The 27,373-nt window shown below is 40.4% G+C and overlaps 1 protein-coding gene across 1 annotated transcript in view; it reads left to right on the plus strand.

Annotated features, from left to right (window-relative positions):
• LOC5577501 overlaps positions 1-27,373 on the plus strand; it is an 833,563-nt gene that overhangs the window by 668,292 nt on the left and 137,898 nt on the right. Inside the window, exon 6 of the mRNA XM_021855744.1 lies at positions 15,968-16,122. Within this exon, the coding sequence (XP_021711436.1) occupies positions 15,968-16,122 (155 nt within the window). The remainder of the gene's footprint in view (positions 1-15,967; positions 16,123-27,373) is intronic.

Genomic DNA, 27,373 nt, shown 5'->3' on the forward strand with positions numbered 1-27,373 from the left:
ATTTTGGAAGCGGGGGCCGTGATGCTCGGGATGGATTGTCCTCCATGACTGGTCCTGGCTGGAAATATCCATGGGGAGAAACTCGACCCTTTGCTGCAGGAATTTCATTAACAACTCTTTGGTAAAGCAGAAATTTCTGATATGAGTGAACTTTTTCAAAACAACTCTTATTGACTGGAATACTTATCAACAACTCTTTGTTAATTAAAAGCATCCTAAATAACTCTTTGTTCCATTGCCAAACCAAACCATTTCATTGAATTCATCAAGTACAAGAATATGAATGGTAAGGAGAGGCAGATGGTGTATATTTCGCTGGCGTTACTTTCCAACAGCTCGCCGGTTGGCGCTGACTACTAATCCGTCCACTGAATGATTTTCAGTTGTTGCTTTCGCTTCGTTGATCTCTGGTTCCGTTCGCTACTCGCACACTGCTGTGGCTTTCACGCGCTCTTTGCTGCTTGATCCGTTCGTTATGCCGTTCGATTTGTGAATGAGCTGGGGGCAGAACAACCTGTGGTTTTATTTGCTCGAGCTCCGTTCACCGATGGCAAGTGGTGGGGCTCTCGCTTGGTTGTTTCGTCACTCCGTTCGCTACTCGCACGCGATTGGTTATTGCTTTCGCGCTATTTTCGTTGATGGTGTGATTCTTCGCTGAGAAATAAAAACTGCAAATCTTTTGATTTTTCATGCAAAATGACCAACTTTGATAAACTATATCTCAGTTATTTATGGACTGATTTGAATGAAATTCTAACAGAATATCAGACATAACTTAAATTTTAACACATGTTTTTGAGTGATTTTTCCAATCACACGTTGAAAAGCAGTAACGGTTTGACTATAGGTAATTTTTGACGACTTTTTATGATTGACGTAACTAAACATATTGAAGGAATAGCTTCATGGTATCTTCAGAAAAGTTGTAGATTTTGACGAGATGAATAAGTTTGCTGAAGACAGTTTTTGTGTAAGGCTATCAGATTTTAAGATAAAAAGTTTTGAATTTTTCGTCGAAAATTACAGTTTAGTCAAACCGTTATTACTTATAAACATGTGTTTGGAAAAATTATTCAAAAATATATGTGAAAATTCAAGTTATATCTGATGTTCTGTGAAAGTTTCATTCGAAAATATTTCCATAAATAACTGAGATCTAACTTATCAAAGTTGGTCATTTTGTATGGAAAATCGAAAAAGTTGCAAATGCATGTGAATAAGTTGGGGCCTTCCTTAGCCGAGTGGTTAGAGTCCGCGGCAACAAATCAAAGCCATGCTGAAGGTGTCTGGGTTCGATTTCCGGTCGGTCCAGGATCTTTTCGTAATGGAAATTTTCTTGACTTCCCTGGGCATAGAGTATAATCGTACCTGCCACACGATATACGAATGCAAACATGGAAACTTTGGCAAAGAAAGCTCTCAGTTAATAACTGTGGAAGTGTCATAAGAACACTAAGCTGAAAAGCAGCTGTCCCAGTGAGGACGTTAATGCCAAGAAGAAGAATAAAAAGATGTGAATAAGTTCTCTGTTTATTCGACAAACAAGCTTAATATTTCATGGGTACACAACAGCAACAGAGTAGCGTACACAGAGATTTAGTTGAAATCTGGAAACGTAGCTCAATCTTGAAATCTTGAGCGATTTCACAAACCAGATTCTGGATTAACAGCTCAGCAGGCTTCTAGCAGCGAGGTACTTCTCGCTAAGCAAGTTCGGAGGAGCTCTTACCAGCTCGAAAGCGGAAATGGAATGAAACTGAATCTAACGAAGGCAGCATGTTTTATAACCTTGGAATAGAAGATGATGCTCCTCGCTTTTGTGCTCTTCGCTTTCTGATCGACCAATCTGGGAAATGAGCATGTGCCAATAATGTGTTGGGCTTGGAATTACTTGAAAATTGCGGAGAATACTAATACGTGAGAAATTGGTCGAACATGAATTGTTGGAATGATTGGCATTCCCTAAATATTCAATACGAGATATTTATAATTAATAGTTTTCTTTATTGTAACGGTAAATTTCTGATCCATGGGTGCCAAAATTATTACAATTGTTCAATGAGAATGTCTTTTCAAAAGCATTCTAAATATGTCGCAATTTTGTCACATGCGCTGTTGGAAATGCCACTCTATTTTGCAATCGTTGTGAAATGTTGAGCACTCTTCCCGACGGCACTGCAGCAGCGTCCGCAAGTACAATCTCAAATGGTTGAGTCATACATTATTCACGACAAATGAAATTTTGTATGAGGCCGTGAAATTGATTTAGGAATACTAGAAGTTATAAATAAAGTCGGAAATATTTCTCTTTTAACTCTTTTCCACAAATTTGATGGCTCTGACAAGAACCGATGGCTTTGTTAGCTTCGAAGTTGTTACGGATAAATAACACTGCTCGGACCAGCAAAACTCAGGGGGCTTCTGGTATTTGCTCCTAACGGGATTGCTTCTTGACCACCAATGATGATTTCATCACGAGTCGAAATTTTGAAGCGCGGGTCAACAGCTCCTCGGCCGATGAAATTTGCGGCGGCGACGACGATGGCTGGGTGAACGCAAAAAAAGCGGTGAACCACAAAGCGAGAATGACTCGCCCGACCGTGTTCACAGTTCGACCGCAATTTCTCCTGTGGACTGCTTCCTCTTCTTCTTCTAGGCGGCGGCAGCGGTGATGGCTTTAGCTTCGGACGGCATCTTCTCTCGCTCGCTCGACAGTTTGATTTGAGCGAAACAAGACAAACGGGGGCGTCCTTCGCTATCGATGTATGTGCCTGAGAAGCACGCCCGGTCAGAACAAGCCTATCTGTCGCCTGCTGAGATGCGAGCCAATCGGAGAGTGAAAAGCAAATGACGTCAAATTTTCTCTAGCCACCCCTATTTATAGATTTGCTTGAAATCAACGTTCTCTTTTAAAACAGTTATTAATCTATTTGGACAGATATGTGGGATTCAGTAAGTAAACGACAAGAAGCTTTGATGTCTTGGCTTTCGATTGAGATGCTAATCAAGAAATTTCGTTAAGCCAGCGAAAAGTTATAAACGTTTAAAATATTTCATGCCAACGTAACGCTCTTGGTTTTGAAATTCCAATTTCACTCCTGTATAGAGAAGAGAGACGTACTTCTACGTCAAAACCTAATATCTGAAATTGGAGACAAATAGAAACAAAAAATAGGCCATATGAAGCAATACTGATATTTAGCAACCTGAAAAAAAACTTGGAACCTATATTAGTGACAAGGGGGTGGTCACTCTACACAGTGCGCCTGGAGCACATGAGCACGCTCAGTGGCACATGTTTACCACAAGGGCACCTGCTATAAAAGCTGAACTGAAAATTCATATAAATATTCTTAGCATGCCATGATTTTTGAATGTTGTGTTTACTGTCACCCAGAGGTTTGTCTTCACGAGGACCTGCAAAACACTTTTCATTCAAATTATTACTGTTATTCGAAATTTCATTTCAGGTTCGAGAAACTCATCGATGGTAGGACAGGAAAAGTAAACTTCTCAAGTGTAACTCCCTGTATTTTTTATGTACAATGAAATCCATGCCTCAATCCAACGATGAGGCAGGTTCGAAAAGCTTTGTGGGCCTTTCATTCATAAGTTAATTGAATGCATGAATGAAGTTTTGTGATGGTCCGGAATTTCTAACGATGTTGATTATAAGTTCAGCGTTATCTCAACGATGGAGCTTTTCTTAGTCGATTGGATGAAATCGTGGAATGTGGAAGCTATGATTTATTTTAAGTTTGATTGTAAAATGATTGTAAATAAATTATGATCACAATTCAATACGCAAACACAATTGTACATTTTTTCTATTAGTTTCATTACTAAGTTATTGGGAAGTTGGGAAAATGAAAATGATCGATGCTTAGACAAGAACAACTTCAGAAATAGTCCAGAGCTGATTTTTTCATCATCCATTTCAATTTACAGTCTCGCGTTAATATCGTTGAGCTTTGTTGATTTGAATTTGACCAACACACAAGACTAGGACGACGAATTCAAAACAAAAACAATTCCTGAAAAATACTCAAATTACATAAAAAACGTGCGGGGCATTTAGTTAATACAAAAACCTAACATTTTTGAAATTCACATTTTAAAACCAGAGGCAAACAAGAAGAAAATTTCAATGTCAATGTTTGCTGAGACCATTTTCGATAATTTCAGTTCATTGAGTTTTTATAGTATGGAAAATTATAGCAAGCCTGGCGCACTTGGCGCACCGTTGCACTCTGAAGGCACAACTTCAAACCGCCGTGTGTACCGTCTGAAGTGTGTAGAGTGACCACCCCCTTGATTAGTGAAATATAATGAAACAAAGCGTTTTTTCATCGCTGTAAGTAAGTTAGTCGCATTCGGAAGTTTTTTTTGCCATTTCCGAAGCCAGAGATGACGTCGCTGGACAAATTGAACTTAAACCGATCAAACGGTAGCAACTATTCCAACTGGAAATTCAAAGTCGAGCTATGACTGGTTCGAGAAGATCCCTGGGAGTACGTTACTGGAATCTACCCAGCAGAAATGGAAACGAATGCAGTAGTGGTAGCAGCATGAAAGAAAAGTGATCAGAAGGCCAGAGCCACAATTGGTCTTCTGGTCGGCGATATCCAACGGAAGCTGATCCAGGACACAAACCCGTCGAAGGAAGCCTTGGAGAGCCTGAGAAGATATTTTGAAACTCTCACATCGAAGGTTTCCATCCTCTGGAAACTGTGCAATATACGTTATACTGATGGCGAGGATATCGAGAAGCACATCACGGAAATACAAAAAAAAAGCAAGATTCGTTCGAGAAGCTTTCAGTGGCGGTCCAAGTAATAGACGACAATTTCCAAGTTGCGATGGTCCTCAGAAGCATGCCAGATCCATTCAACGGCTTTTAAAAGTCGTTCGGATGCCGGGGTTGTGCATCTGCATTTTTAATACGCTCTTGAAGTTTTCCCGCTCTGTGCTCTTGCACTCTGCGCAGTCTTTCAGTGGTTTGATCATTTATGTTGAGCAGACTCCCTTTTCATCGTCCTCCGTCTTTCTGTTTCCTTCCGTCGTTCATCCCTTCTCGCTTCCTTCTTCTTCCACTGGCGTCAAAGGTTGTCACCAGTATCGGTTGGGAGACGTCCGCACTGATGGTGCCTCGACTACCGGCGGCTATCGCAGGCGAGGTCTTCGCCTTCTTTCTTCGTCAAGCTCACTAGAGTGCCGAGGTCGGTCAAACGATTCCGGTTGGAGGTTGATTTCCGGTTCATTAGCGCCCAGACGACTCGACGCCAGGCACTGCTTTGTGCTTCTCGTTTCGCTGCTCTTCCCGCCAGTTTCTCTGCAAGATAGACGTTATCTCCGCCACCATATTGTTCACCAGATTCCAAAAGTTAGGATCGCTTATCAGTGTGCATTGAAGTCCTGTCCAAAAGCAGCCGCCGCCGCGCTTCGTTCCATTTTGAACCTCGAGCGATCGAAGACAACATATTTGGGCGTTTCCTATCTCTCACTACACACGGGACAGAACGGTGACAGCGCGTGGCCAAACCGATGCAAATAATGTTTGAAGGTACCGTGACTTCGCCATGCTCTCTGTTTACCCAGGTTGGAACATACTGAATGAGGCTCTGGGTCCACCTACCTTTCTCAGAGGCATCCCATTCTGGTTGCCACTTGACTACCGAGCCGATCCCCTCCAATTTCCTCACCTGTCTAGTACCTCTCCATTGATAACACTCGATGTCTTCTCCCAGGGTGATGCAGATCGAAGTCATCCCGGTGATCACACATACTGCCTCCGTCGATATTGTTCTGTATGCGCTTGTTGCTCTCATGGCCATGAGCCGGTGCGTGCTATTGTGGTGCACCCCAGGCCGGAACTCCGTATCTCGGTATCGACGATGAAACGCTAGCCAGAAGACGCCTCCTACTGCTTCTCGGTCCATGAGCGTTCGGCATGATCCTTGTAAGTGCGTTGGTCGCCTTTGCCGCCTTCCCACATGCATAGTCAACGTGACTGTTGAAGTTTAGCCGATCGTCTGTCCTCGCTCCCAGGTGTCTAAGCGACCGCTGGGATGCTATGACATGTCCCCGACGGTAATCTCAGCGGGTTGAACCGCTTTGCGATTGCTGCTATCTTTAGCTTGACTCCATTCATCCATTTCTCGACCGTGCGCATTGCCTCCGTGGCTAGCACTTCCACTTCCTCCAGCGTTTCGAATATTACTGCTAAGACGACGTCATCAGCAAAGCCGACGATCTCAACGCCCATGGGTAACTCCAGTGATAGGACATCCCATACCACAGCGTCGGACCCAGTATGGACCCATGCGGAACTCCCGCTGTAACTCTTAACTCCTTCCTTGGCGGCGTCGATTGCATACACCCGCTTCTCGAAGTATCTCTGCATAATCCGGCACAGATTGTCAGAAATCCGCATTCGCGTTGAACGCGTTCTAAACATCTATTGTAACTACGGCGCAAGGTTGTGTGTCGTATTCAGTGCGCTGGACTGGACGATCTAAAATTCTAAAAAAATTGCTCAAGTACAGTGTATAGGCTGGCTTTAGCGTGTCGTGGTTGGTGCGTCATCCACGAATTCCCTGAGATACCTTCTCAGGGGATCTGTTTGCAGATTTCCCCCTGGTAAAAAAAAAGACCGGACGATCTCGAAGCAAACCTATATCTGTTACATCTAGAGCTACTGTACACGTGCTTTCGCTTTAGGTGCAGGAGCCTCATTGATTGCAAGCGCGCGGGCGCGCTGTACATTGTGAGACATTTTTTGGTACGCCTCATTTTTCTTGAGATGTGTCTCACTGCGGTCTCATGTGCTCCGTCACATGTGCTGTTTAAAAGTTAGCGCAATAATTGAAGTGATTACAAAAGTTTTCAACGAGGGTTCAAATTGTAACTCTTGGATCGTGAGTCTTCGACCTATCATGTAGGCCATCTAGACACCTGTAAAATGAGGTGAAAATAGTTGTAGAGGCTTTTCGTTATTAAGCAGTTGTTTCACAGCTTGGATACCGATGGCGAGCCGTAGCGCCGAGCAGTGCATGAGACGAGTCTCCCTGAGAGCACATCACCAAGTGCGCGCTTTTAAAATTTTCGTGAGCCTCCGTCTAGCGCAGCACACTAGGATTCCGATGAGCTGAGAGACGGTATGGTTGGAGGCTCGTCAGTACATTTATGTGCTCCTGAGAAATATGTAACTCTAGTTACATCCACTACGAAAAGAGGAGCAACTGTCACTTTCGTTGAAATAGGTTGTCGCAATACCAAGGACGAGAAGGTAGTAGCAGTGGGCACCGTCTCTGCCAGATTGTACAATCTTCAAGTAGTTCACAATGCACAAGTGACACTGAGCGGAAGTCATAGCCAATACGCCTGAAGCAGTCGGTGACCTGGAGAAAAAGATTCTGGCAACCGCTATCAAGATTGTGGACTGTGGAGTCATGGTCATCTGTGAATGCTTTTTGAGGGTTAGTTTTCAAGCTTAAATTACCCGAAGAATCTCAAGAAGAAGACGAATCATCCACTCGACCTGGTGCACAGGAATCTGTGCGGACTGATGAACACAAACTCCAGGTGGATGTCGGTATTTCAGCAAACCTATCCATTCCGATATAAAAAGCGCCGCATGGAAGAGCTAGAGTACAAAGTGATGGAACGGCTGTATCGTTCTCAAGAAACGCGTAAGTTCTACAAGAAACTCATTGCATCCCGCAAAGGCTTTATGCCTCACAATAAGTGAAGTTAAGGATGCTATCCAACAGCTCAGGAACAACAAAGCAGCTGGGAAAAATGGTATTGAAGCGGAGCTTAATAAAATGGGCTTGACAGGTTGGCTTCTTGTCACCCCGAATGGTAGCCTGGATCTGGGATACAGAAAACAGCTACCGGAGGAGTTGAAGGAGGGAGTAATATACCCAATATACAAAAAGAATGTGAGAACCATAAAGTGCTTTCCCAGATCATCTGCCGTTAGCAAGCAGATTTGTGGAAAGTTATCAAGTCTGTTTCGTGGACGGGCGAGCGACAACAGACCAAATCTTTATGTTGCGGCAGATCCTCCATAAGTGTCACGAATATCAAGTCCATACGCATTGAAAATTATGGACGAGAATGGTTTTCCCAGGAAACTGCCAAGACTGATCAAGGCAACAGTGTTGTGTGACGAAAAACGTAAAGGACTTCGACAAGGCGATAGTCTTTCCTGTCTCCTGTTCAATATTGCGCTAGTCGATGTTATGAAACGGGTGGGCATCAACATGCGGGGCACGATCTTCAACAAATCTAGCCAGTTCATCTGTTTCGCTTACGACATGGATATTGTGCAGTATACCAGGCTGAAACGCGAAGCAGAACGTGTTGGATTGAAGGTAAATACATCAAAGACGAAATATCTGCAGGCTGGAGGAACCGAGCGTGATAGAGCTCGCATTGACAGACGCGTGATGATCGCCGGAGATGAGTTCAAGAGGGTGGACGAATTTGTCTACCTCGGATCATTGGTACCGTTGGATAACAATTGCAGCAGAGAAATTCGAAGACGTATAATTGCCGGAAGTCGTGCTTACTACGGACTCCATAAGACCTTGCGGTCTGTTAAACTTCACCTCCGTACTAAGTGTACCGAGTACAAGACGCTGACAAGACCGGTAGTCCTCTACGGGCATGAGACGAGGGCAATGATCGAAGTTTTTGAACGACGTGTGCTTAGGACGATCTTTGCCGGAGTATGTAAGAACGGCGTATAGAGGACAAGAATGAATCACGAGCTTGCGCAACTCGACGGTGAACCCGGTTTCCAGAAAGTTGTCAAAGCTGGAACGTACGATGGGCGAATGCCGGACAACAATCCCGCAAAAATGATGTTCACCTCAAATCCGGCTGGTACAAGACGAAGAGGAACGCAACGAGCTAGTTGGCATAACATTGTGGCCCAGGCCATGTCTTGAAGGACGTAGCACCATCAAAAGTAAAGTAAGTAACGTGCAAGAGATGAAGACCACATTCGGCAAACAGCCGAAAATAATTCAATCAAACCAGGGTGATGAATTCCGAAATCAAGAACTGTCAAGTTTATCATCAAGAGGGCATTCGACAACAGTTCAGCTTTAGTTAATCGCCGCAGTTGAACGGAGTATCGAACCGGAGGAAGAACCGATCTTTAGTCGAGATAGGAAGATATCTGTTGGCTCCCAGGTGGAGGTGTGTCTGCTGAAGCGTAGTCTCTACGGGCTGAAACAAGCGGGGTGTATTAGGAGCGAGTAGATATCGGACAATCTGAAGCAGCTAGGATACAAGCAATTCGAGGCAGATCCTTGTCTCTACATCCAGAAGGTCGATGGGAGAATTTCATTCGTTTTACCGTATGTCGACGATATGCTCGTGGAAAGTCATTACAATGATGAATACGAACGGGTCTACCGCTACCTATCGAAACATTTCAAGGTGACGAGCCTAGGAGACGTAACCAACTACCTGGGCATTCAAGTGGAGAGAACAAGTTTCGGTGAATTCCTTTTGAATCAATCGGCTTGCATCTAGCGTTGGGCAAATTTGACCTAAACATCGATGTTACTGAATCGATTCAAATTCGATATGTCGAATCGATTCACCGATTTAATCGAATCATTTGAATCGATGTTTTTGTATCGATACGATTTGAAATCTGCTATGAAAATTTACAAAAACATGATCTCCAAATAAGACCAAAAGCAATCGCATATGTTTTTTTAATTCCTTCAATTGGGTCCTAAAACGTTTAATGAAATCTCGTATTTATGTAATGACACGAAAGAGCATGTAACTGCGGGGCATTTTTTTAAATTATCGGACAGGTTTGGGCCGGAGGTACTCCGATTTGCATGAAATTTTCACCAGAGGTAGAGCTCGTGGATACATGACCAAAAGTGAAATTCAAAAAAATTATAGTGGCCTATTTTCCCGGAAAACTCTAGATGAATTTTCACGATTTCTCTATATACCTCAAACTTTGAAAATTCATATCTCCTGAACTATGCATCGTAGAACAAAAGTTTTTTAGTGAAATCGAAAGGAAATTTTCTCAGCAATCTATTAAAAATATAAAAAGAAAAACATTTCTCGTAAAATTTTTCACCATGGAGAAAATTGTCGGAAAAAATGCGAAAAAACTATCGTCTGTATCATGAAAAATTTTCAAAAAAATATGTTTTGTTTCATCAATCCATACTCTAACTTTCGTCTATAGACGCCAAAGTGGTATCTTTTACCGTTTAGGCGACAGAACTGAAAAACCGATGACCACCCGCACGCTTCCCATAGGAAAATGTGTTCTATTGTGGGCCTCATAACCGTGCGCTAACGGCGGCAGTAATTTACACGCATTATAAGAGTAACACAGTAAACCATCCTTTCCTTTCCACTCAGAAGAAGCTTTTCGTCAATCGGACCACTCTCCTTTGGTCAGTTGGGTGTTTTGTGTGCCCTTTATCAGCAACGTTATTTAGTATTAAAGCTAACAGCCTCTATGAAAGCCGCACGGGAAGTTCTAGTTACAATCAATCATTATGGTAACGTTTGAAGGCTCAATTCTCAAGATCCACTTTCTTTGAAATCTTATTAATATATTGTTAATATGTTGTTTCGGCCAGGACGTCTTTACTACGTTGTGTCTTTTACGATACAACGGACGGCAAATCAAGCGAACGACTTCACTTTAACATATTTATTACCACTGAGAGGCAGCATGCCTACTCAGTGGAGAAACGAAAGAAACTACATTCTTACAAATTCAATGGGTGCGCCTTATATAGGCGCACGATACGGCCAGACAAAACATACAATAATTATTCATTACGCGCGTACGCTTCTCAATACAGTTTGGCGCGCTGTTGGGTTGGCGCCAACTGTAGAGGCTGTAAGCTGACTGGCAGTGGAATATTCCACAGCAGCCATCAATGGAACCATAGATAGCGTCCCTGAGTGTTATACAGTTGATTGATATTATATAGGAACAATCAGAATTTATATCAAATATATCACTTTGTATAGAAAACAAAACTGAAAATTTATTCGTGCGCTTTTACTTAATTATCTAATTATTTGATAAATTGAACAAAATTTGGAAAAAGCAAGAAAATTACAAATAGCACTTTATGTATGCATAAATATCCTTTTTGCTTGGCAACTATATGATACTGAGGGTCAAGCAGGGGAAACACTCACTCAGTTATTGTGTTTCCCTCACTCGCTTCCACGCACAGTCGGGAGCGAGAAAGCCGTTTTTTTAACCAAGCCGAACGTTTCAATTTCCAGTGCCCATTCTGCTTCTTCGGCGAGCACTAAGCGACACAAAAAATGGCATCTGATCAGTCGAATGCAATACCAAAATTCGAACAAAGGACGAACATTTGAAAAGGGCCCAAGAGGTCTTGAGCCTTTTTTCAGAAACGTTGCTGTTGAGCCCTTTTTAGCCCGCCCACGCAAACTAACCCCACTATCAGAAAGATTGGTGTTAGCTCTTCCTGATAGTGGTATTGGTGAGCGTGATCGAGTTGGATTGGGTTCAACAGCGGCTTGTAAAGCCAATGTTTACCAATGTCGATGTGCCCTTTTGAAATGTTTGTCCAGGAATGATTGTTTACATTCTGATTCCGTTCGAATGGCACTCGGGTTTGAGTGCTAATGTGCGTTCACTGACTGGCAGTCCACACCACGGAATGATTCAGTGAGTAGGAATCCTCTCAGTCGTAGGAATCCTCAGCATTCGGCGAATAGATGCTAAGTGCATTAACTCGTGCCTCGCAGATACAAGTGTATTGGTATTCACTACTCTTCGCGTTTCTTCCGATTGTCGCTTTTACACAATCCTGGACAAACATTTGAACAGGGCCCAAGAGCTCTTGAGCCTTTTTTCAGAAACGTTGCTGTTGAGCCCTTTTTAGCCCGCCCACGCAAACTAATGCCATTATCAGAAAGATTGATGTTAGCTCTTCCTGATAGTGGTATTGGTGAGCGTGATCGAGTTGAATTGGGCTCAACAGCGTCTTGCAAAGCCAATGTTTACCAATGTCGATGTGCCCTTTTGAAATGTTTGTCCAGAATCGGTTTCGACGCTTTCATGCTACACTTCGCCTAGGACGGTTCAGCTATCACTGAATGTTCGATAGCAGCAGATTTTTTGCTATTTTTCATCTGTGGCGTTCGGGTGAGTGAGTGAATTTTCCCATGCTTGCTGAGGGTCAGTTCCTATTACCTATGTTATTAAATGTTAGGATCATTTTCAATTAAAGACTGTTGGTCTCAATAGTAATGGTTACGAATAAAGGACATACAAAACACCCAACAGACCAAAGGAGAGTGCTCCGATTGACGAAAAGCTTCTTCTGACTGGAAAGGAAAGGATGGTTTACTGCGTTACACTTACAATGCGTGTAAATTACTGCCGCCGTTAGCGCACGGTTATGAGGCCCACAATAGAACACATTTTTCTATGGGAAGCGTGCGGGTGGTCATCGGTTTTTCAGTTCTGTCGCCTAAACGGTAAAAGATACCACTTTGGCGTCTATGGACGAAAGTTAGAGTATGGATTGATGAAACAAAACATATTTTTTTGAAAATTTTTCATGATACAGACGATAGTTTTTTCGCATTTTTTCCGACAATTTTCTCCATGGTGAAAAATTTTACGAGAAATGTTTTTCTTTTTATATTTTTAATAGATTGCTGAGAAAATTTCCTTTCGATTTCACTAAAAAACTTTTGTTCTACAATGCATAGTTCAGGAGATATGAATTTTCAAAGTTTGAGGTATATAGAGAAATCGTGAAAATTCATCTAGAGTTTTCCGGGAAAATAGGCCACTATAATTTTTTTGAATTTCACTTTTGGTCATGTATCCACGAGCTCTACCTCTGGTGAAAATTTCATGCAAATCGGAGAACCTCCGGCCCAAATTGTCCGATAATAAAAAAAAATCCCCTGCGACTACTTTAGCATTTTTTCCCGTTCAAATAACGGCTACATATTTAAACTTTAATTTAAAAATTGGGTCCATAAATGAACCTTGACACTTTTGATCATGTTGACGTTCGCTTAGTCAACAAAACACTACAGGGCTTTTAGTTTTTACACTGGGGTTGTTCCTATCTGACATTTCGGAAGGGACACGGAAAACAAAATACACCCAAAATTTGAGTTTAGGCCAAGGAATGTGACAAAATCTAATAAAAACTTAAAAAAATGTTTTTTGGACGAAAAATATAAAAAAAAAATGAGTAAACATGTAGTTTTGGCCTAAACTTAAGCATATGGCACTAAAATTGGGTCAGGCCTTTAGGACCCTATTGAATTACGTTGGAGATTTAAAATTATATATTAAACACTTCAAGTCTGATTCATAATTAGATTTATAGTTCATCAACTCAATAACAAATTCTAATAATTTCATTCTTTTGAATCGAAACAAAAAAATCGAATAGAGAAAATCGATTCACTCGATTTTGAGTGCACCTAACATCGATTCAAAAAATCGATTAATCGGAACGAAAAAATCGATTTTCGGAACATCGATTCAAAATCGCCCATCGCTACTTGCATCCGTAAGATTGTCGAGAAGTTCAACATGGTCGAAGCGAAGTCATCAAAAATACCCATGGAACCTGGATATCCGAACGTGCAGCAAAAGGATAAGGAAGGTATGCCAAACGGTGAGCGCTACCGTAGCCTGATTGGCGCTTTACTGTACGTTGCAGTGTGTACCAGGCCTGATATGAGGATTGCGGCGTCCTGGGGCGCAAAATAAGCAAGCTCTCTGAAGTACATAGGATCGAAGCAAAAATAACTTTGCCGTACCTCACTGCGACGGATCATCTGAAGCTGCAGCTCGATGGATCTATCGGTCTTGAAGGTTTCGTCGATGCCGACTGGGCCGATTACAAAGTTAATTGCAAATCCAATTCTGGGTGCATGAAATCGGGGAAAATGTCATTAAACCCGTGGTGATGAACGGAGACATCCAAAATTGTATCGCCATGCTGTCGTCCACAGGAGGAAGCCGAAGAACGAAGCACATTGATACTCGATTCAACTTCGTGAAGGAATTGATGGCATCTGACGTCATGGAGTGTCGCTATTGTCCAACTGAATCGATGATCGCGGACATTTTGACGAATCCACTGGCGTGGGCCAAACTCGACCGATTCCGTTCCCTGACTGGTCTGAAGTTCTTCGACGTTGACGTTTCCCCAATACATTTAGGAACCAAGAAGAGATCAAACAGGAACAAAAAATAAATGGAACCAGAAGCAGCTCTCCTTTTTTAACTGTTTTAATGTAATTTTCTTAAACGTCTCTTTTTTAAATTGATGGTCTCTAAAATAATGTTTTTACCCAAAATGCTTTCGTGAGATCTTTTTATTCTTGGTACAAAACTCTAGAGAATCCAGAAGGACTATTCTACAAGTTCTTCATGAATTTCTTCTTAGATTTCTCGAATTAATTCTTAAGTGATCTTCATAGGGATAACTCAGGAAATCCGTCCAGAGCCTATCCCAAGATATTCAAGTACTACAGGTTTATTAAAGATATTCTGAAAAAATCTTTCAGGGATTTTTCTACAGAACCCTACAAAAATTCCTTCAGGAATTTCTACACATACCAGTTTTCTTACTGCCATTTTCATGAATTCTTTCAGGATTCATCAACAGGTTCCCTCATGAATTGTTCCAGACTTTCATCCAAGAATGATTCAATACATTCGATCAGAAATTTCTCGTAAGGTGCCTTCATAAATTTTTCAAGCATTTCATACAGATTTTACCCCTGCAGTTCTTCCGAATTCCATGGATTCTCAAAAGTTGGTTTGAAGTTTCACGCCAATAACTAGAATAATTGCTGATCAGAGGAATAACTGAAATAATTGCTGGAATTTTAGTTGAATCAATTGAAACTTCAAACGAATTTGAAGAATCCATGGAGGTGTAACCTGACGAAGTACTGGAAGAATGTTCGAATGAACTGCAGGAGTACTGAATGCTTGAGATATATCCGAAGGCACCTCACGAGGAATTTCTGGAATCTACATTAAAATGGCTGTATAGGTGTTGGAAATTCTGGAGAAATTCTTGTGCATAGGGTTTCACAGACAAACAGGCGTTAAAGTTAGAACAATTATCAAGACACGCAAAAACTGACGGCCAATGTTAAAACAATGTGTTTGGCTAATCGTTAACTAGATGACGGTAGTGGAATTTATTGGAAGGACGCTTGTATTTGGAAGATATCATACAGTCTCTGGATCATCTAAAACTTTTCATTAGAGTTAACGAGCAAAATAGACCGATATGCCGGTAAACAAATTCAAAATATTAGGGTTAACGGCAAGCAAAAAAAAGTGGGCTCTTGACACAATTTTGGTTAAAATAGAGAATTTAGAGACTTGCTTTAAAGTAATGACAGGTCCGTCCCACTCGGGCTCAGATTGGGTACCACTTCTAGTACTGTATTTGGTCGCTCGTTAGTGCAAAAGGTACCCAAGCTTGACAGATCGCAGTACACTTTTCACGGTATTCTAGATTACCTTATGAGCTATAACATTTTGGGCTACTGCAAGGGACATGGAAGTCTTTAATGATGTGTCTTTGGTAATGATCAAATATCTTATAAGAGACTTGTTTCCAACCCTGTAATAACCAAGCATTATTTATTTTTAAATTAAAGTATTGCATGTTTCTCCTAGAAAGCCAAACATTAGCATTCCTAATCGATTCTTCGCGTAGCGTGACAAAAATTATAAACACCTCAAACATTTCTCCTCAAGTTTATAAATCGACCATCGCACGCCAAGTTTGGAACGATTTCAAACGCATAATATCATCATCAACATTGTTTTGCTATGCTTACCGCGTTTTTCCACTAATCCATATTTATTCTTCTTATTTCACGCGCATCCTTCCCGGTTCCGCCCGGCTCACATCATTAGACGGTCGCGAGACGAGCAAAAAGCGCACGACGCTGGCGCGACTTTTGAGAGGATTAAAGACTGTTAATAGACGTGATAGATCAAATCAAAACAACGGAACCGGCACCGGCAACAACGTAGGCAATAACGCCGCCGGATCAGCGACGCAGGCACGGGTAAGCTTCTTTTATATGATGTGGGGGGCTTTCTCTTTGGGTTCTCTTGGGGCATGTGGGGGGGAAAGGTGGATTACATAGAGATGAAGCGAATCGAAACGGTGTTGCCATAGCAAAGTGGTTTGAGTTAGTACAAACATCGTCCAAATCCTTAAATTCTTATGTAAATGATAAATATAGTTGAATATCAGCTTAACTACATCATTTGTTCGCTTCCGAGCATCGGGATCTCTCAAGAGGTTCCGCAGCTTGTAGGTTGAAGCGCCCATATAGCGAATCGAGATTCGTGAATTCGATCTCCACCGGAGCACGTGATTTTTTTTTTTAATTTCAACTTCGATTTGTACATTTCACACATGTTCTGTAAACGTCAAAACCGTACAACATTACCTGCAGCTTTGCTTAACTTTTTAATAGCCGATGATCGTTCTTCTTGTTTTGGTCATATCCAAACTTCAGTGTTTGTTCAGTGCAGCCACGAACATAGGAAACTTCTGTCGTTTTTCGAGGTTTTGGTCACCTTCAAACCACTGTGCCAAGGTAGGAGGATTATTACCGCCGTGAAGCTGAAAGCAATCAGCCATCAGCCAATGGAGGCCATATTATTCTAATGGTTGGAGCTAGAAACTGGATTTGCATGTCGTGAGAGCAGCTTTGTTTGGAGCACGACTCGTTATGAGAAGATTTTCTTCAGATGAAATGAGTTGATACTGTTTGGTTGTCGTCAAATTCAGAGCGAAAGGTTTCACGAGTCATTATTTCAATCTCAAGCATTCAAATGCTATCGGATTTCTTTTCTATCATTTCGTTTAAGTCATTGAAGAAATGTTCCAGTTACGGTAGTTTTAATAAACAAAAAATTGTCAAAAATAGATTGGTTCTCATAAAAATTAGACTTACCGTATTCAGTTTCTGTACTTACTTGACGAAATCATTCAAAAAGCATAATTTTGAACATTTTGAAAAGCCAAGTGGAAATAGTGGGCCGATCTCAGTAAGAATGGCTCACTATTATTCTTTTTTTTTTAATTTTTTTATTAGTATCATTCCAAACATTACATTCATTTCTTATATCTAGGTGTTCTGTGTTATGAGACAACACTATCATCCTAATTTGGTAAAACAAATTTAAGATTTAATTAACATTTTGTTAACAACATATTACATTTCATTTGCCGTAGCAGTTCATTTATTTTACAGGTGAGTTGATTTCACCTGCTTGTAAGAGAAAAAAAAAACGTTTTTAATATACTTAACCTAACTTAACCTAAATATATAACGCATTAATCGTGGCAATAGAAGATTGTAACGATTTTTGCCTGAAATTATTTATTATTTTATTTGACATTTGTTCCAATGTTTCAACAGAGGCCTGTGTCATCCGCAAACAAGGATTTTTGACATCCCTGAGGTAACTCAGGTAAGTCAGATGTGAAAATATTGTATAATATTTTTTTTTTTTTTTTTTTTTTGTATGGTATTCAGTTGGAGCTGCCTGACAGCTTAACTTGTCAAGGCTGAACCCTCGGTCTGGCTTTTGCCAAGTTTCCCCTCTACCAGGACCAATACTCAGACGGACTAGGCAATGGCGCCCACATGAACACTGTTTTTTTATTAGTATTGTGACGTGGTAGTTTTTGAAAAGTGCCCATATTCCCTTGCTTCTGAGAAAAGGAAGCATTGTGAAAATCAGCAGCTCCATCAGAATTTGTTTGAAATAGTTGTGTAGTAGTGTCATTACTAATACTGTCCAGTCGAAATGGTTTTGAATAATATGTCATTCAAGTGCTATTCTGATTACTCCTGTCTTTTACGTAAGATTAGAGTCTTAAATGTCAATTGTCGTCAAATTTTAACAAAATTAGGCTGTTTAGTAGTAGTTCTAGTTAATTTTATTTTTTGTTGTTAAAATTTGTTTATTGGTCATTACGTTCATATATCCTTAAAGAAAAAAGTCGCTTTTCTTGTCTGTTCAACAATTTTTCGAAACTAGCAAGTGTACCCTCATGATCGATCTCAGCGTCTTACTTTCCATATGCATTTTATAGTGAATATTGAAGAGTAAAGTTACCTTAGGCTTCTATTACAGTCTCCTACATGATTCACTTTTCGGTGGCAAATGCAATGCTTCACAACGCCTACTTTCTACTTGTAAATTTTGCGAAAATGAAGCTGGAATTAGATTATTTATACCGCTGTTACAAAAGAGGTATTTCTTATTATGGCAATGTAAAAACCATATTAAAATAAGATTGTCGCCACTTATTTCTACTCAGTGAATCTACTAGTCATTTTCCTAAGAGTTCCTATGTATTCCCTAAGTCGTATATGATAACGATGTATCTAACTAGCTAATAGTAAGAGTGGCTACGGATCATTCTGGTTAGCAAAAGGCAAACTGAACGTCACCAATAGTATTAATGTCCACTTCGAATAGATTAATTATTTGAAATGGGCATCAATTCTATCAATGACGCAGAATGTCCGTTGGATCACATCCGAGATATTATTGCGTCTATGCCATATGAATTATGACGCGGCTTTAAGCAAAAAGTGCCAAAATGTGATACCACCACTACAGGTTACGCCTTTGGTTTCCATCATATGGGCTAATGGATTATGCCCTCCCATCGCGGCAAGGTCGCATAACCAAGGGGAGGGGATGTGAAAATATTGTATAATATTGGTCCCAAAATGCTGCCTCACTATTATTCTTATTTCGAGCAACTCATGCAGACTATTGTTAACGTTCTCTCAACAACATGGGTTATTTCAGGTCAAGCTCACTGTGCTTCACGCCTTCCTGTACCAACTGGATACGAACCGATCACCAGTTTGACAGACTTGCCTTCCGGCATCCTTGCAGCATGCCCTGTTCATCGTGTTCTTCCAGCTTTTGCCACCTTTGAACACTGGGTTAACCTCAGAGTTGCTTAAGAGGAAAATAACTATCATCGTTTTACAAATTTCCAAAACCAGTTTTCTTGCTCAAAATTGAAGCGATGTTCAAGAAAATCTATCATTGCATTGCACTTACTATATGTAATGCAATGATAAATTTTCATGAGATATTCTTGAAATTTGAACGAAAAAACTGGTTTTCTATTTGTAATGATTGCTGATGATTGAATGATGGATTCTTGAGCCTTAATATCAATCATATCAGCTGATGGCTGATGCTCTAAAACTATAACTATCACTTGCGAGCTATCAATATCGCTTTGATTTTACAACCAACAACCAACAGAGTGCGACAGCGCACTCTAGATCATAATCACTGCAGAAAAAGTGATCACGTGGTAATTATCCATGCTATTATTGTTTTTTCAGTGGTACCAGTGATAATTTTTAAGTCAATATGAACTATCAAAACTGAGTTTTATCACTTTGAAATGCAAGCTGAAAAGTGATCATTGTTGCCAAAACGAATGACGGGCTACTTAGCCTTAACTTAAGGCTTAACTTAACCCATCAGTGATATCCATAGTCTATCGCCATCAATGCGCTGGTGATGGAGTAGACAGCATGATGTTGATGTGATGCGTTGATAGTGATAGCGAGCAACTCTGGTTAACCTTCGGGGTTTCGCGCTGTTGTACATTGTATCCCAGCCGAGCACGTGGATTTTTTCATAATTTCACCCATAATTTGTTCATCTTTACCACGCGTAATGAGCTAATTATTTTAATAACCATGCCGATTGGATTACCGAACAGCTCAATATAAGCGTCAATTTGAAGTTGAATGATTTTTACAAAGATTTCACTAGGAGTTTCGCCAGAAACTTCTCCAGGAAGAATTTCTGATCGCGATAGACCTGTTCAGATAGGGCTCCAGGAGTGCCTTTAGCAATTTCTCAAGGTGTGCTACGATGCGTTCTTCCAGGGACTTTTTGACTATTATTTCAGTGATTTCTCCAGGAAAATCTCTACAGGAATTTCTCTAGAAATTTTACAAGTAGTTTCTCAAAGAGTTCCTGCAGTTCCAGCGATTCCTCAATGGGTTCCTCCAGAAACTTCGCCATGAATTTCTCCAGCAACTGATCCAGGAATTCTTTCAGTGGTTTTATATGCAAATTGTAATGATATTCCTTCAGAGATTTTTCTAACAACACTTACATAGACTCCTAAAATATTTCTCTAGAAAAATCTTCTTGAAGAAAATTTTCCTCCAGGATTTATTCCGAAGATTTCTTCAGGGATTCCTGCAGGGATCGCTCCAGGGTTTCTACTGGGGATTCCTGCAGCGATTCTACCAGGAATACCTCCAAATGTTGTACAAGTAATTACTTCACGAATTCCTCAATAGTTTTCTCCAGGCATTCTCCCAGAGATAGCTTCGGCAATATCGCTACAGGAACTACTCCAAGGATTTTTCAGGTTATCTACCAGGGATTTGCCCGTAAATTTCTTTTTCTATGGAATTCTTTTTCATATCGAGAAGTTTCTCCGGGGGTTCATTCAAAAATTCCTCAAAAAATCTTCGAGGGATTCCTCCAAATTTTTTTTCTCCAAGGACTCCTTTCCTGAAAAATTATTGGAGAGATCTCTGAATGAATTTCTAAAGAAATACCTGGACGGATTCTTGCAGAAATCCTCAAAAGAACCTCTAGAAAAAATATGGTTGAATCCCTGTAGGATTTCATAGAGGAATCCATAGAGGGGAACCTCTGAGGAAATTCATCTGGTCAAATTTCTGAATGAATCCCTGCAGAAATCCATGCCTAAGTTTTTGAAAGAATATCCGAGGAAATCTTTGGAAGGAATTCTTGAAAAAATCCCTAAACCCATTCCCAGATCCCTAAAACCATGAAGAGGATTTTTTGCAGTAATCCCATGAAAAAAAACATTTTCATAGAGGAATCTCTTAAGAACTGTCAGGAAACAAAATGTAGATGATCTGAGTAAAATGCTGGAAGAACTCTGAAGAAGGCAACTCTGGAGGTATTCCTGGAGGCATCTTTGGAGGAATCCCTAGAAAAGTGCCTGAAGTAATCCTTGGTGAAAATCCTGAAAAAATCATTGTAGAGATTTAACTGGAGGAATCCCTAGAGAAATCTCTGGAATAGTCGTTGGTGGAATTGCTACATTTATGGAGAAATCTCTGGAAGAAGCCCTGTAAAAATATTCCTAGGAGACTCAACGGAGAAGTCTCTGGAAAAAATCCTGGAGGAATCTCTGAAGGAATTCCTGGAGGTGTCTCCAAAGAAATTCTTGGAGCAATGGAATGAAATTCTATCGGAACTGGTCTGACAAAAAAAAAACGTTTGCGATCGAAAGTTTTTTCTTAAAGAATCTCTAGATAAATTATTGAAGAAATTTCTGAAAAAATTGAGGAATTTATAAAAAATACTTTGAAAGATCCCCTGGGTGCGTTTCTGGAAAAATACTTGGAGACATTGCTCAAGAAATCTCTGAGGAATTTCATAAAAAAAATCTCTGAAGGAATTCTTGAAGGCTAATTTCCTTTAGGAATTTTTCTGGGGACTTGCACCAGGAATTTCTCCGGAGATTTCCGCCAATAATTCTTCCGGAAATTTTAAGGATTCTCTCGGAGATTTCCTACAGGAATTCCTCCGAGAATTTCCTCCAGGAATTTCAAAGGTTCCTCTGGGCATATCCTCCAAGAACTCCTCTGGGGATTTTTCCAGAAATTTCACAGGGGATTTAAAATAGCAATTCCTGTGTAGATTTTGTTTAGAACTCCTTGCTGGGATTTCATTATGAAATTCCTCCGAGGATTTTTTCAGTAAATTCATCCGGAGATTTCTCCCAGGAATTTCTCCGAAGGATTCCTCCAAAAACTTCAATGATTCGGCCGAGAATATCCCACAAGAACTTGTCTTAAGGTTTTCACAAGTAATTGCTCCGGAGATTTCCTTCAGAGAATCCTCAGGGAATTTCCAAAAGCAATTCCTCCGGGGATTTCGGCCTGAAATTTATCCCACGAACTCCTCTTAAGGTGATTATAGAACGAAGCCACACCTCAAATTTTCAAGGACACAAGACTTGAAAAACCAAACAGCGCTCCGCGTTGAAAATTTATCCCATTGATCACTTGTGTACTTGAAAATTCAAAATTACCTTACCTTAAGGCAAGGTTTTTACAAGGAATATGCTGGGAATTTTCTTCAGTAATTCCTCCGGGAATTTTTTACAAGAATTTCTCCGAGAATTCTACCATAGTTATGATGAGAATTCCTTCGGACCACCACCGAGAACACTTTTGGATTTCGGGTTCTCCAGGAATTCTATCAAAGTACCTACAGAAATTCCTCAGAGCTTCTCCAGGAATTCCTTTGGAAATCCTCAAGGATTTTCTCCAGAGTTCCTCCGAGACATCCTCCACAGTTCCTGCGGGAATACATTCGGAGTTTCGCTAAAAATTATTCAGAAATTCATCTAGCAGTTCCTTCGGAATCCCTTCAGGCATTCCTTTGAAGGTTCTTCAAGAATTTGTTTAGAGTTCTTTATGGAATTTCTTTTGAGTTTAAAAGAATTTATTTGGAGTTCCTTCGGGAGTTCTCTCAGATTTACTTTGAAATTTTTTGTTAGAGGTCCACCGGGAATTCATTTGGATTTCTTCTATAGTTCTTTCTAGACTTTTTTCCGCAATTTCTCTTGGAACTTTTCAGAGTTTCTTTAGTAGTTCCTCCGAAATCCTCCGGGTCCCATTAGGAATTCTTCTAGTAGATGGGCTACATCGCGCCCGAAACTGGTCGACAGAAAGGTATTTTTTACAGCTTTTTTGACGATAGTAAGTACTAGGGGAAGAGCACCAATTTTCGACCTAGCACTAATTTTTGACCCATTCATACGATTTTGGTCTGCTTTATATGAAAGTCCGAAAATTTGCACAGAATTCTTGTGGGTCGAAAATTAGTGCTTTTCCCCTATAAGTATTATGGCTTGTCTCACGTCGCGTTTCGTGAATGTCGTGTTGTACTTACGTTAGCACAAATCACATAAATTTATAGTGAATTCTACTCTAGATTTCCACCGGATATTCCTCCAAAATTTCTCAGTAATTTTTTCAAATGTTTCTTCGGGAGTTCCTCTAGACTTCCTCCAGGAACTCTTTCAGAGTTAAGCGTGTTTTTTTTTTTACTCCGGAGCTCCTCCAAGATTATATTTAAATATCTGCCAGAAATTCTTCCGGAATTCCAGCAGATTTCTCTGAATTTCATCCAGCAATTCCTCGGAACTTCCACCGGATTTTCACCGAGAATTCTGCGAGAGTTATTACAAAAAATCTTCTAGATTTCATCCAGAAATTCTTGGAGAGTTCATCTGGTGCTTTATCGAGAATTCCTTCGAATTTCCTCCATAGTTTCTCCAGGAATTTCTTCGGAGTTCCTCAAGCAATTACCCCGGAGTTCCTCAATAAATTACCCCGGAGTTCCTCCAGAAACTCCAGAATTCCTTCAGGAACGCATTCAAAGCTTCTCCAGGAACGCCTACAAAGTTCCTCCATAATTGGCTCGGGAGTTCCTTCAGGAATTCCAGTATTTTATCCAGATTTCTTTCGAGAATAAGTCAGTAAATTCCTGCAGAGCTTCTCCGGGAGTTTCTTCGGAGCTTCACCGGGAATTTCTCCCTAGTTCCTCCAGAAACTCCTGCTGTGTTCTTTCAGCAAATCTTCTGGTTTCTTAATAGAATATTTCCATTGAAGTTACTCCAAATCTCCACCCGGAGTTTCCTTGGATTTCCTTCATAGTTTCTATTGCATTTTTTCCGTTGTTCCAGCGTTCCTCCAGGATATTTTTTTGGATTTCCTCCACGAATTCTTTCGCAGCCCTTCCAGCAATTCTTCCTGCGTTCCTTCAGTTATTTTCTACAGAGTTCTTTAAGAAATTCCTTAAGAGTATCACCAAGAACTCCTTCATAGTTCCTCCGGAAATTTCTTCATAGTTGCTCCGGGCATTTTTCCAATAACTTTCCAGACGCCGTCCAGGAAATCCTCCAGTGCTTCGCCTGGAGTTCTTCCTGAGTTCCTAAGGAAATTACTTCAGAGATGAGTTTTGGAGTTTGTCCAGGAATTCCTTCAGAGTTTCTCTGTAAATTCCACCGTTTTTTTTTTTTTTCTTGTGGGAATCCCTACAGAGAATTTGTCCCATGGATTCTTCAGGAATTATTTTAAAGTTCCTCCTGTATCTCCTCGTGTTTCCTTCGGAGATTCTTCGGGGCTCCTCCAGGATTTCTTTTGGAGATCCTCCAGGATTTTTTCCAGAGTTCCTCTGGGGCTTCCTCCATAGCTCTTTAATAACAGTTCTCACAACTACACTCAGAAGAAAAATCAACACTCATCAGATGTGTCAGCTTTGACAATTTTCAAAGTTTAGAACAGCGTCAGCGTTTTTAGTACATGCGTGCACTTGACACAACGCATCATTGTGGGTTGCTTGATTGAAAATCATTGCCACAAATTGGAGATATTCCTGAAGCAATCTCTGGACTTTTAAAAATTTTCTTCTATAAAAGGATAATTTGGTAGAATCATTGACAGAAAATCTGAAAAAAATCCTGTTGCAAAATTTGGATGAGTATCTGAGGCATTCTCCAAACAGTCTCTAGGAAAAATTCGTAAACGTTTTCAGAAGAAATACTACCATCACAATTTTTCTAGAAGTAAGCATATGAAAACTTGGAGAAATCTGGAAAATTTATGAGGCAAATCTTTGGAATGTTTAGAGGATTTTTTGGTAGTACCTTTGCATCTTGAAAAATTGCACCGATTTTCAAAGGGATTTTCAGAAGAATATATAAAGTTAAGTAAAGGAACCCGAAGACATTTCGAAAAAAAAGCCTGTCTAGAAAAATACCGTAGATTTTCTGATTTTTTTTTTATCAAAAAAGGTTTAACTGAAAAACGTTCCCGAAAATTTATAAATTTAAATTTTATTTGCTATGAGTTGACTATGTTATTGTTTTTCACATGAAAAAACTATAATTATTTCAGAAACTCATCACAGGATTCTTCGATAAATACTTTCCAATGGTTTTAGAAGATTTTTTCTAATTTTCCTGCCAGAATTTTGTAACAAAATGAATATGCACCATAGTTTTGGGTGTAATAAATGATCAAAAACTACAAGAGCGAACTCTTGCGAGAAAAAATGAGACTATTGAAGCTTTCGCAAAATTCAAATTTTGAGTGCCTCCACTCAGGAACTCATTCTGGGTAGAGTCCCTGATGCGCAAAAACGCAATAACTGCGAATTCAAGGCTTCCTATTACCTTCCGTATGCAAATTAAACGCATGAAGTAAAACAATACCGTGTGGGCGTGAGAAGGATGCACGATCGGAATTGTTACAAAAGAGAATTGTGTTCAGTTCAAAATAGATAGCCGTTCTATTGGGTAAATGCAATTATTGTTCACCTTTGTCGAACAAGTTCAGTGCGACTCGTTGACTAGAGCAGACGTAATAGTCGAAGTCTAAAAAGTCAGTTGTTAGCCACGTTGCATTTACAAGTGCATTAGCCAAGTTCTGTGATTGTAAGTTCCTTTAAAATTGAATGGCCTTTTATTTGGAAGAACTAGTGTTATCCTTTTGCAGTTTTCGTCAGTTGGAAAGCGAATTAAATTAAAATCTACAAAGTAGATTCTGTGTTCGAAGCACGTGATTGAGACTGTCCGGTAGTGTAGATTCGGACAAAAGACGGTAAGGCCAACAGTAGGGTTAAATAATTTAAGCGTGTGCTAATTCGTTGGAACCCATTGATCAGAATACTCGCTGATCGATGCGGGTATTTTCCTAGGTTTTGGAAATTGAGAGAAGAACCCTAGCGCTCGACCTGTGAGCGCAGCTCTCACCGCAAGCGAGACCGTCACCTCCCAACCCGCCACCCACCGCCTTTTGTCGCACTGTACGCCGACTCTCCGTGGTGCTACAACACAACCACCGGCGTGACATCGCTACCACTGTCTGCGCCAAAGTTATCGCTCCGGAGTCGGTCGGATACACCGCCGGTATTACACCGTTGCGCGGTGACACGAACCCCATCGTGTGTCTGGGATTTCGAATTTGAAATAGTGCGGTAGTGAGGGAGTACTTTCCGTCTACGTCTCAAGCATAACCGAGCATAGAAGCAATCACGATATTGGGCGATATTGCATGCGAACACGCCAGCGCTGTGGGAAACGTTTTCGAATTGTCCGCCGACGGAAAGGAGCCCTTCGCTTCGAGGGATTTTGCTGCATGGTTTGTTCCCGATGGATTTACCGAAAGGTCAGATCTAGATAGTAAGGCTAATATTAAGGGAAAACTAGATAATAAGGAATCATTAGAGCTAGGTTTTGAGTGACGTCACCTTCTAAAAGCTTGCTGACAGGCCTCTGTAAATATTGAGATTTTAAATACACGAAATTTAAAGCAAGCTGTGATTACGTCTAGGAAGGCAGACGAATCAAACGGTTCTTGTTCGAATTTAATTATTTCATATTTAATTGGCTATCGTTTCGATCTTGTTTTCTTCTTTGATTAGTAAGTTTGTTATTGGGTTTCATAGTAGATTTTGTCCTTGAATTCTTGGTTTTCAAATTTTTGGTTGCATTTTGGGTTAGTTGGAATGTATTCGAGTGTTTGAGCAGTCTATTAACTCGCCCTATTTGAAGAGCCTCTGCCGGGCCCCCCAAACAGCCTCAGCAGTCTCTCCCCTCGGAGAGTGGCGCTTAAGCTGCTAAGGTCAGGAACTCGTTCATTCGTTACATTTTGGCGCCCAACGTGGGGCCCGAAATAGATTGCAATACTTAAATTTTTCTAGTATTTTTTTTTCTTTGAATTCGTAAAATTAAAGTAACCAATCGTTGCCGTACACATTCGTAGAATTTAGATTGATTGAATTAAATTTGAGATATCTTGGTCAAATAGGATTAGTTCTTAAGATTTTCGTAGTTGTAAGATCTGAATTGGTATTGAATTGGTTATATGAATTGAAGTTTCCTAGTGGATTGGTAATTTCTTTATAATATAATAGGTGTAGATTATTAAATTGAATTATTCGTTGAAGTTCAAAGTAAATCACGTTTACGAAGAGAATTTTAGGACATTTTTTTTTCAAATTTTCAATTAAATTTAATAACACAATGGATGGCTACAGAATTAATGCTAATGAACTCTTAGAAGAGGAGTTAGATTATGAGTTGAGTATCAGAGGTCATTCGACTGATGATCTTCTCACAGCGAAACGTCGAACAGCACGAAAACTTCTTCGGGTCCTTGAAGATCCTAATCGTGTCTGGACGTCTTC

Source organism: Aedes aegypti, chromosome 1, assembly GCF_002204515.2.
Source record: "Aedes aegypti strain LVP_AGWG chromosome 1, AaegL5.0 Primary Assembly, whole genome shotgun sequence".
Classification (NCBI taxonomy): Eukaryota; Metazoa; Arthropoda; class Insecta; order Diptera; family Culicidae; genus Aedes; species Aedes aegypti.